Source organism: Bison bison, unplaced genomic scaffold (assembly GCF_000754665.1).
Source record: "Bison bison bison isolate TAMUID 2011002044 unplaced genomic scaffold, Bison_UMD1.0 scf7180017864030, whole genome shotgun sequence".
Taxonomy (NCBI): domain Eukaryota; kingdom Metazoa; phylum Chordata; class Mammalia; order Artiodactyla; family Bovidae; genus Bison; species Bison bison.
In genome coordinates this window covers 5006952-5018634 of record NW_011494602.1, presented here as the reverse complement: position 1 = coordinate 5018634, position 11683 = coordinate 5006952, and the positions used below count along the sequence as shown (strand labels likewise).

The window sequence follows — 11683 nt, the reverse complement described above, 5'->3', positions numbered from 1 at the left end:
GCAACGGCCGTCCTTTCTTCCGGACGGCAGTGTTGAAGATAAGCAGTGACCCAATGTTGCATAATCAGAGCCTCACTGGCTACTGCCAAGTAACGGGTTGGCGCATTTGGTTTCTTTCTAAAGAGAAAAGTGGCCAATAATTAAAATATGCATCCTCTATTCAATGATAGCAAAAATAGCAACAGTGGACTGCAAATAAACTGTTTTACTGTAATGAAAAAGAAGGGATGCGTTGGGCATCCCTTACTGAAAAGGAGAGGAAATTTTAAGTACTCTTTGCATGTGTATAACGAAGTAGCACTGCCTAATAGTAAATAATGAAACCAGACCGTGCAGTTTTAATTTTTACAAAAATGAATTTAATTTCACACAAAAAAATATTGTTTAAAGCATGGATGCTAACAGATAAAATGAATCAGTTTATAGGAATAGTGCCAGTTGCAATAAAATGGACCTCGAGCTCCTCTTGGCTACACATTTGTCAGATCCAAAATGAGAGTAACCTTAAATTATTTGCAAATCTCTTTCCAGATACCCGTTTGATGCATCTGTACCTTGAGATTACCACACCCAAGAATGTATGACAATTACCATTAGAGGCCAGGTGTGCTTTTACAAAGTGTGGTTTAAAAGAATTTATTACATATGTAAAGCATAGTGTGGTCCACTTATCATGAAAAACAGTCATTTCTGTCCTGGGCTTAAAGACAACTATACAACTAAGAGTATTGCAAGGAACATGAGATCAGTATCCAATCTGTACTTACAGGTGAGAAAGAGAAAGGTGAATTTTGCCGGCAGACAATCATACCTTAGCTGACATAACAACAACAGCTGAGTTGTTCTGAGTTGTGTCTGACTCTTTGCAACCCAGTGGACTGCAGCACGCCAGGCTTCCTGTCCATCACCAATTCCTGAAGCTTGCTCAAACTCATGTCCATCGAGTCAGTGATGCCATCCAACCATCTCATTCCCTGTCATCCCCTTCTCCTGCCTTCAATCTTTCCCAGCATCAGAATCTTTTCCAATGAGTGAATTCTTCACATTAGGTGGCCAAAGTACTGGAGCTTCAGCTTCAGCATTAGTCCTTCCAATGAATATTCAGGACTGATATCCTTTAGGATGGACTGGTTTGATCTCCTTACAGGGACTCTCAAGAGTCTTCTTCAAAAGCATCCATTCTTCAGTGCTTAGCTTTATTTATAGTCCAACTCTCACATCCATACATGACTAGTGGAAAAACCAAAGCTTTTACTAGATGGACCTTTGTTGGTAAAGTAATGTCTCTTTTTTTAATATGCTGTCTAGGTTGGTCATAGCTTTTCTTCCAAGGAGCAAGCATCTTTTAATTTCATGGCTGCAGTCACCATCTGCAGTGATTTTGGAGCCCAAAAAATAAAATCTGTCACTGTTTCTGTTGTTTCCCCATCTGTTTGCCATGAACTGATGGGACCAGATTGCACAATCTTCATTTTTTGAATGTTGAGTTTGAAGCCAGCTTTTTCACTCTCCTCTTTCACTTTTCATCAAGATGCTCTTCAGTTCCTCTTCACTTTCTGCCATAAGGATGGTGTCATGTGCATATCTGAGGTTATTGATATTTCTCCTGGCAATCTTGATTTCAGCTTGTGCTTCATCCAGCCCAGCGTTTCTCATGATGTACTCTGCACATAAGTGAAATAAGCAGGATGACTGATAGGACCCACATGGGGTCTCATTGATAAAATGGCTCATTATGTCAACCTCGCAAACAAAGAATAAATCACAGTGTTCTGTGAGACTGACCAAATTGTCCAAATGGCATCATGTTATTTCACTGGTGCCTAACTTCTCAAATCTGCGAGAGGACCAGATTCCAGACCTCCGGCTATGTGACCATCCCTTCAAATAATTTTTCAGTGGTGGGGTATAAGAAGGACTCCGTCATAAAGGGAGAACGCTGGTTCTCCTTAAGAGCCAGTCGCCCTCTCTTTTCTCTCTAATAAATTTCCTTTTCTTGCCTGACTGCCCGGCTTGCTCTTTTTTTCTCTGCACTCTCCTTACAGCAACAATACAGCCTTGATGTACTTCTTTCTCAATTTGGAACCAGTCCACTGTTCCATGTCTGGTTCTAACTGTTGCTTCTTGACCTGCATACAGATTTTTCAGAAGGCAGGTAAGGCTGTCTGGTATGCCCATCTTTTGAAGAATTTTCTGCAGTTTATTGTAATCCACACAGTCAAAGGCTTTGGCATAGTCAATAAAGGAGAAGTAGATGTCTTTCTGGAACTCTATTGCATTTTCAATGATCCAATGGATGTTGGTAATTTAATCTCTGGTTCCTCTGCTTTCTCTAAATCCATCTTGAACATCTGGAAGTTTTTGGTTCACAGAATTTTGAAGCCTCACTTGGAGAATTTTGAGCATTACTTTGCTATCATGTGAGATTGTTGCAGAAACCAGTACTATGAGAAACCAAGCACCACACTTGGAGAGTTGGAGATCTCAGGTTTATTATGCCGGCTGGCCCAGAGGAGTTAACAATCCAAGCTCTGAGCCCCAAACAAAGGAGTTATAAAGTTTTTACACACGAACAGGCATAATTAAGCAGGCTTGTGGGTCTGCAGGGGCTGGGTGATTGCAAAGAGCAGGACAAGGGTGAGTGAAATAAGCTCTAGTTCCTTGTATTGTGAGTCCCCATTTTCTGAGACCTATGTGATCCAGACTTTGCAAGGAGCAGGCTGAGTTATAGAGGCAGAAGCAGTGGGAGGTTATGTAAAATTTTAACTTTTCTTCTTTAAGATGAGTGCAATTGTGTGGTACTTTTAACATTCTTTGGCATTGCCCTTCTTTGGGATTGGAATGAAAACTGATCTTTTCCAGTCCTGTGGCCACTGCTGAGTTTTCCAAATTTGCTGACATATTGAGTGCAACACTTTCACAGCATTATCTTTTAGGATTTCAAAGAGCTCAACTGGAATTCCGTCACCTCCACTAGCTTTGTTCCTAGTTATCTTTCCTAAGGCCCACTTGACTTCAGACTCCAGGATGTCTGGCTTTAGGTAAGTGATCACACCATTGTGGTTATCTGGGTTATTTGGCCTCAGGCCAACAAACAGGGAGGAAACACAGCACCACCCATCAAAGAAATTTGGATTAAAAAGCATGGCCCCGCCCATCAGAACAACACCCAGTTTTCCCCCACAGTCAGTCTCTCTCATTAGGAAGCTTCCATAAGCCTCTTATCCTTATTCATTACAGGGAAGACAGACTGAAAACCACAATCACAGAGATCTAACTAAAGTAATCAAATGTGCCACAGCCTTGTCTAACTCAGTGAAAGTCTGAGTCATGTTGTGTAGGGCCACCCAACACAGACAGGTCATGATGGAGATTTCTGACAAAATGTGGTCCACTGGAGAAGGGAATGGCAAACCACTTCAGTATTCTTGCCTTAAGAACCCCAGGAACAGTGTGAAAAGGCAAAAAGATAGGACACTGAAAGGTGAATTCCCCAAGTCGGCAAGTGCCAAAATGCTACTGGAGAAGGGTGGAGAAATAACTCCAGAAAGAATGAAGAGACGGGGCCAAAGTGAAAACAACACCCAGTTGTGGATGTGACTGGTAATGGAAGTAAAGTCTGATGCTGTAAAGAGCAGTATTGCATAGGAACCTGGAATGTTAGGTTCATGGATCAAGGCAAATTAAAAGTGGTCAAGCAGGAGTGGCAAGAGTGAACATCAGCATTTTAGGAATCAGTGAACTAAAATGGACTGAAATGGGTGAGTTTAATTCAGATGACCATTATATCTACTACTATGGGCAAGAATCCCTTAGAAGAAATGGAATAGCCATCATAGTCAACAAAAAGTCCTAAATGCAATACCTGGGTGCAATCTCAAAAATGACAGAATGATCTCTGTTCGTTTCCAAGGCAAACCATTCAGTATCACAGTAATCCAAGTCTATGCCCCAACCACAAATGCCAAAGAAGCTGAAGTTGAATGGTTCTGTGAAGACCTATAAGACCTCCTAGAACTAACACCAAAGAAATGATGTCCTTTTCATCATAGGGGACTGGAATGAAAAAGTAGGAAGTCAAGATATCATACCCGAATTAGTTGTTAATTGTAGTTGCTCAATTCTATTTGGAATCAGTCCTTATCCTCAAAATATAGGACCCAAATTTACAAACCATTGCAAATTTGGATGAAGTCCTTGAAATAAATGTTACCAAAAATCAGCTATCTTTTACAGATCAATCCTATAAACTCAGTGGAAAATATTTTGTTTTTAAAAAGAAATAGCATACACAGAAATTCTATTATTCTTTTCAGTGTCCCTTATATATGTAAAGGGCTTCACTGGTGTCTCAGACGGTAAAGAGTCTGCCTGCAGTGCGGGAGACCTGGTTCAGTCCCTGGGCTGGGAAGATCCCCTGGATAAGGAAATGGAACCCACTCCAGCATTCTTGCTGGAAAATCCACAAGACAGTGGAGCTTGGCAGTGGGGTCATAAAGAGTCAGACACGAGTGAGTGACTTCACTGTCTTTCTTTTGTATATGTATATGATTGGCAAATTTTTTTTTTCTTAAAAATAGAATCTGATATTAGGAAATTACTATTAATTTTGTTGGGTGTGATGTGTTATGACTATATTTTATAAAGTCTTTATTAGTTACAGATAGTAAATTATTTATGAGTAAAATGATATGATGTCTAGAATTCACTTTAAAGTACAGCAGAAATAAAATTTGGGGGGTTAGAAGGAAGATGCATGAAACAAAAGTGGCACCACATCAATCAAAGCTGAATCTAAGTTCATTTTTGCTATTCTCTCTACCTTTGTGTAGGCTGGAAAATTTGCAAAGTGAAAGAGAGTATCATGGCTGAAGCTCTTATTTCTAACACAAATGGCCTTCAGACTAGAGTTAGTAGGAAGGTGTCTAGCAAGAATGTGTGGGCAAGTGAATGTGGTGGGGTGGCATACATGAGGGATGGCACTGGCCTGACCCTTCTTACCTTTGTGACTTGGGGCTAAAATCATTTAACACCAGTTTTCTGTTTAAATGCAGGTAATAATAGAGCCTACTGCAGATGGTGGCTTTAAGATTAAATGAGATAAATAAAATGCCAGTGTTCAATCCTTCTTTGCGTTTAAAGCATGGGATCACAGTTTATAGAAGATTGGTACATGGTAATGGGAAAAAGAGTTTTTGTCCCTAGGGTAGTTTCCAATGACGGCACTATGAGGCAGCTATGGTTATACAAAAGTGCATGGTTCCTAATAGGAAAAGAAAGTGAGGTAACAAATAGTCCAATGGTAGAAAGTTCAAATACATGGTAATGAACAAAGACCTTGGTAAAAGGTAAAATTGGTAATATAGGGCTTAATATTATGAAGATAATCAACGCGGGTTGAGGAGATTGTATTTAGGTTGTAAACTCTGTAATAATAGGGCATAGAAGTAATGCACAATGGTTTTCACAAGAGGATGGGGAAACTGGTATGGAAATATTAAATAAGCTACACAGTGCTGTAAAAATTAGTCCATAAAGTAATAATAGCACAGGAATTGAATTACACAAACAGATTTGCTAAATGTCTTATAGGAACAAGAGGGAGAATTATTAAATAGGACACTTCCTGGAACAGATGGTAGAAGAAGCCATAGATGATTCAAATAAGCTGAGTTGTCCCAAGCTACTGACTAGAAATGAACCCATAAGGAGCCTTGCTAGGCCTCTAAGAAACAGCAACTCCTGGATGACCTCTTGGGAAAATCAATTAATTTTTTTCAGAACTAATAAGTGAGTTCAGTGAAAGCTGCATACAACAGAAATAGACACAGATCAATTCTCTTCTTCTATACCAGTAAGAATTAGTTTTAAAATATAATATGGACAAACATCTCAACAAAATCTATAAAACTACCTAAAGAAAGAAGGAGAGAAACATGCAAGACATATGAAGAAAGCTAGAGGATTTTGTATGGTTATGTCAATTTTCCCAAATTAATCTATAAATCCAATGCAATAGGATTCAAAATGCAACCAAGTTCTTTTACCTAGCATTCTAAAAATTTATTTTAAAAAGCTGATGCTTAAGTCAAGCTAACAGAATTAAAAAAAAAAAAACAGTGATGTAGGTCTTGCCTGAGTATTAAATCTGCTATAAAGTTACAGTAAAGCAGGGAGGTATTTGTATAAGAACAAGCAAATAGATGGATGGATCAAAGTAAAGACTCAAGAAATGAAACTATATGTATGTGGATATTTATATATGTTAAAGGTGGTATAGTTAACAACATAAGGTAGATTTAGGTTGCATTAACAAATAACAAACCTCCCAAATTTTGGAGGTTTGACTCAGAAAGCTCCTTTCTATGTCGTGTAAAATCCACTTCTGTCTAAGATACTCTGGGGAAACTGAACATTACGCAGGCTCTACACAATCCAGGCTGCTTCATTCTCACAACTCTGCCATCTCAATGCAAGGCCTTCTCCGTGATTACAGCAGGGAAAGGGAAAAGAAAAGGGCTGCAAGGGGCTTCAGGCTTCCTTAGTCCAGAAGTAGCACATCCTGGTTCAGCTCATGATTCGCTGGCCAGAATTAATTATGACTGCCTCACTTGTAGGATGGGCTTCCCAGGTGGTGCTAGTGGTAAAGAACCTGCCTGCCAATGCAAGATATGTAAGAGACTGCAAGTTCGATCCCTGGGTCAGGAAGATGCCCTTGAGGAGAGCATGGTAACCCACTCCAGTATTCTTGCCTGGGGAACCCCATGGACAGAGGAGCCTTGTGGGCTACAGTCCCTAGGGTCACATAGAGTCAGACATGACTGAAGCATCTCAGCATGCACTTATACTAAGGGTGGTCATGCATGAGAGCTTGAATATTGATGCACACTAATAATGTCCAGAAACGGCATCTCAAATCTGTGGGAGCAATTTGATGAATCCACAATAATGTTAGGACAATTTCCTCTCCTTGGAGAAAAAAATAAATACCTCAGACTCAATCTATATACCAAAATAATTTTCAGATCGACTAGTAAAAAAAGCATACCATAGTAAATGCTCTTGGAAAAGTTTTGGGATGATACTTTTATGATCATCTGATGGGGAAAACCTTCCTGAGTAACAAAAGAAACACTAAATCCATAAAGGGATTCTGGTAAATTTGCTACCCAGTTAGACAATTTTAAGTAAAGCCAAACTGTAAAATGACCTGAAATTTTTACACCACATAAAGGTTTAGTATTCCTGAAATTCAAGAAATTTTACAAATAATTAATAAAAAGATATATAGCCCAATAAGGAAAACAGAAAAGAATATAAATACAGAGAAGAAATCCAAATGCCAGATGAATATGAAAAACCATAGATACATACTGCAGGTCACAAAAAGGACATTTCATAGTGGCAAATGCAGTTTATTTGATGATTCCCTGTGATTTCTCTTGGAGTACAAACTGCTGTGATGAAGACCAGCCACCCCAAAATTATAAAAATTCTTCAGTGAACTCTAAATACAATAGCTCCCTTTCTATAACTACTTATCCCCTCACTGTTTGACTATATTCTCTGATTATATGATATTTGGGAACCTGGCAAGCACGTCAGTTTTAAAGTAGGGTTAAGTGGAAACTGGAAATGAGAGGGGCATAAATTTTATTCAAAGCAATTGTGTGCTACAAATCTGGCAAATTGTACATGAAAAGAAAAAACAAAACTCTCATGAATCAAGTTTAGATATCATGTGTGATGTTAGGTAGTCTCTAATAATAATCAGGCCCTAGATATTGGAGTAAACCAGCTGATATCTTCATTTCAGTCAACAAATTTTGTGGAGCATGTATTGTGTGTAGGCTTTGTGCTAGGTTCCATGAGATCAGTAAAAGTGTGTCTCCACTCTTAAGGAGCGAGGTATTAATAACATTAAATAGTAATGATTGAAATAATGCTCAGAAAACATTAAATATTCAATGGTCTAGAGCATTTTGGGTATATTGTTCCTTTTCTCCTTTGCCTTTAGTGTCTCCTCTTTTCTCAGCTATTTGTAAGGCCTCTTCAGACAACCATTTTGCCTTTTTGCATTTCTTTTTCTTGAAGATGGTCTTGATCACTGCCTCCTGTACAATGTCACAAACCTTCATCCATAGTTTTTCAGGTTCTCTGTCTATCAGATCTAATGCCTTGAATCTATTTGTCACTTCCACTGTATAATCATAAGGGATTTGATTTAGGTCATACCTAGTTGCCTAGTGGTTTCCCTACTTTCTTCAATTTAAGTCTGAATTTGGCAATAAGGAGTTCATGATCTGGAGGCGGTCCTAAGATGGCAGAGAAATAGGACGGGGAGACCACTTTCTCCCCCACAAAGTCATCGAAAGAACATTTGAACACTGAGCAAATTCCACAAAACAACCTCTGAATGCTGGCAGAGGACAGCAGGCACCCAGAAAGGCAGCCCATTGTCTTCAAAAGGAGGTAGGACAAAATATAAAAGATAAAAAGAGAGACAAAGGAGGTAGGTGCCGGTGCCAGCCGGCAAAGTCGATCAGGTCCCGAGAACGTGCACGGAGCAGCTGAGAAAGAAAACTACAGCAAAAGAATTCTACAACAAAGATGGGGTCGAGAGGTTCAGACACGTCTCCACGAAGGGAAGCGGTCTGACACCAGCTTTATTCAGCATCTTATATTTATACAGGAGAGCGTGAGACAGACAAGACAGTTAACTTTTTTCTTGGTTGACCTATACATCTTACAAACAGTTACAAGAAATCTTGAGAGCATGGGAATGGCACCCTGTTATTATTTCTTACACCAGATAACATTTCTGTGTGAGTGAGAAGTTTGTCCAGAACTCCAGGTGTCTGCAGTAAATAATCGCCTAATCTCTGGGGTGGCGGGACAGAGAGCTATGTTTGCAAGCAAATCCTCAAGGACTGAGGCAGCTCCTAGAGCTGTGTCCTTCAGACAAAGGACCCCGTTCTCACGGGCAGCTCCCCGCAGGTAGGGACGGAGATCTGTCTCAGGAAGGGAGTCTTAAAAGAGAAGTTTCCAAACACCAGGGAACACTCACCAGCGGGTCTGTGGGGAGTTTTGGAATCTCAGAGGGCAACATAACTGGGAGGAAAAATAAATAAATAAAACCCACAGATTATGTGCCTAACAGCAACTCCCAATGCTCGGAGCCACCACCAGCAAGTGGGGACTGAACAGGAAGGCGTGGGCTGTATTGCTTAGGATAAGGACTAGGCCCAAATGCCCGGAGGGCAATCTGAGGGAACTAATGTGAAATAGCAACCCAAATTGTGGGATAGCCAGAGAGAGAAAGGAGTTCATGATCTGAGCCACAGTCAGCTCCCAGTCTTGTTTTTGCTGACTCAATATAAACTTTTCCGTCTTCAGATGCAAATATAAACAATCTGATTTTGATATTGACCATCTGATGACATCCATATGTAGAGTCACCTCTTGTGTTGCTGGAAGAGGGTATTTGCTATGGCCAGTGCCTTCTCTTGACAAAACTCTGTTAGCCTTTGCGTTGCTTCATTTTGTTTTCCAAGACCAAACTTGCCTGGTACTCCAGGTATCACTTGACTTCCTACTTTTGCATTCCAGTCCCCTATGATGAAAAGGACATCTTTTTGGGGTAGTAGTTCTAGAAGGGCTTGTAGGTCATCATAGAACCTTTCAACTTCAGCTTCTTCAGCATTAGTGGTTGGAGCATAGACTTGGATTACTATGATAGTGAATTACCTTGTGATTTACCTTGGAAATGAAGAGAGATCATTCTGTAGTTTTTGAAATTGCACCCAAGCACTGCATTTCGGACTCTTTTGTTGACTATGAGGACTACTCCATTTCTTCTAAGGGATTCTTGCCCATAGTAATAGATATAATGATCATCTGAAATAAATTTGCCCATTCCAGTCAATTTTAGTTCACTGATTCCTAAAATGTTGATGTTCACTCTTGCCATCTTCTGACTGACCACGTCCAATTTACCTTGATCCATGGACCTAACATTCCAGGTTCCTATGCAATACTGCTCTTTACAGCATCGGACTTTACTTCCATCACCAGTCAGATCCACAACTGGGTGTTCTTTTCACTTTGATTCCATCTCTTCATTCTTCCTGGAGTTATTTCTCCACCCTTCTCCAGTAGCATATTGGCACTTGCTGACTTGGGGAGCTCATCTTTCAGTGTCATATCTTCTTGCCTTTTCATACTGTTCCTGGGGTTCTTAAGGCAAGAATACTGAAGTGGTTTGCCATTCCCTTCTCCAGTGGACCACATTTTGTCAGAACTCTCCACCATGACCCGTCTGTACTGGGTGGCCCTACATGGCATGACTCATAGTTTCATTGAGTTAGAGAAGGCTGTGATCCATGTGATGAGTTTGGTTAGTTTTCTGTGATTGTGGTTTTCATTCTGTCTGCCCTCTGATGTATAAGGGCAAGAGGCTTATGGAAGCTTTCTGATGAGAGAGACTGATTGTAGGGGTCTTGTCCTGATGGGCGATGTCATGCTCAGTAAATCTTTAATCCAATATTCTGTTGATGGGAGTGGGAGGACTATTGTGTTCCTCTCTGTTGTTTGTCCTGAGGCTTAACTATGGTAGGGTTAATGTCAGTAATGGTGACCTCCTTCAAACAGACTTATCCATGCACTGTTGTATTCAGTGCCCCTGACCCCACAGGAGGCCACAGTTGACCCACACCTCCACTGGAGACTCCTGGAGTCTGACTCACAGGCAAGTCTGGCTCAATCTCTTGTGGGGACACTGCTCCTTTCTCCCAGGTCCTGGTGCACACAAGATTTTCTTTGTGCCCTTCAAGAGTCTGTTTCCCCAGTCCTGTCTAAACTATGTAATCAAATCCTACTGGCTTCCAAAGTCAAATCCCTGGGGGTTCTCAGTACCTTTGCTGGATCCCCGGGTTTGGAAATCTGTTGTGGGGCCTAGAAATTTCTGAACAGTGTGAGAATTTCTTTGGTATAATTGTTCAGCAGTTAATGGGTCATCTGCTTAGCAGCTCTGTTGAGGGGCTAATGGATACCTCCTGCAAGATGGTTTATGCCACACTCTGCGTGTACCAGGTCTGCTACAGCCAGAGGCTCTGTTCCTGTGGCAGACCACTGCTGATCCATGCCTCTGCAGGAGACATTTAAACACTCAAAGGCAGGTCTGGCTCAGTCTCTGTGGGGTCTCTGGGTCCTGGTGCACACAAGGTTTTGTTTAAGCCCTCTGAGCATCTCTGGAGGGAATGGGGTTTGATCCTAAAGGTGATTTTGCCCCTCCTAACATCTTGTTGGGGCTTCTTTTTGCCTTTGGACATGAGGTATCTTTATTTGGTGGGACCCAACTTTCTCCTGTCAATAGTTTTTCAGCAGAGAGCTGCAATTTTGGAGTTCTCCCAAGAGGAGATGAGTGCAAGTCCTTCTACTCAGAAATGGCATGGACCTAAAAGAAGCAGAAGATATTAAGAAGAGGGGCAAGAATAAACAGACAAACTATACAAGAAAAGATCTTATCAGTTCAGTCACTCAGTTGTGTCTGACTCTTTGCAACCATATGGGCTGTGGCAAACCAGGCTTCCCTGTTTATTACCAATCTGCAGAGCTTACTCAAACTCATGTCCATTGAATCAGTGATGCCATCCAATGATCTCATCCTCTACTAACCAACCTT

At 40.7% G+C, this 11683-nt stretch overlaps 1 protein-coding gene across 1 annotated transcript in view; it reads right to left on the bottom strand.

The window, feature by feature from the left end:
- Positions 1 to 11142, bottom strand: part of LOC104984492 (thioredoxin-related transmembrane protein 4-like) — a 69069-nt gene extending 57927 nt beyond the window's left edge. The window contains 1 exon segment of the mRNA XM_010834236.1: positions 11052 to 11142. Within this exon segment, the coding sequence (XP_010832538.1) occupies positions 11052 to 11142 (91 nt within the window).
- Between the last annotated feature and the right edge of the window lie 541 nt (positions 11143 to 11683).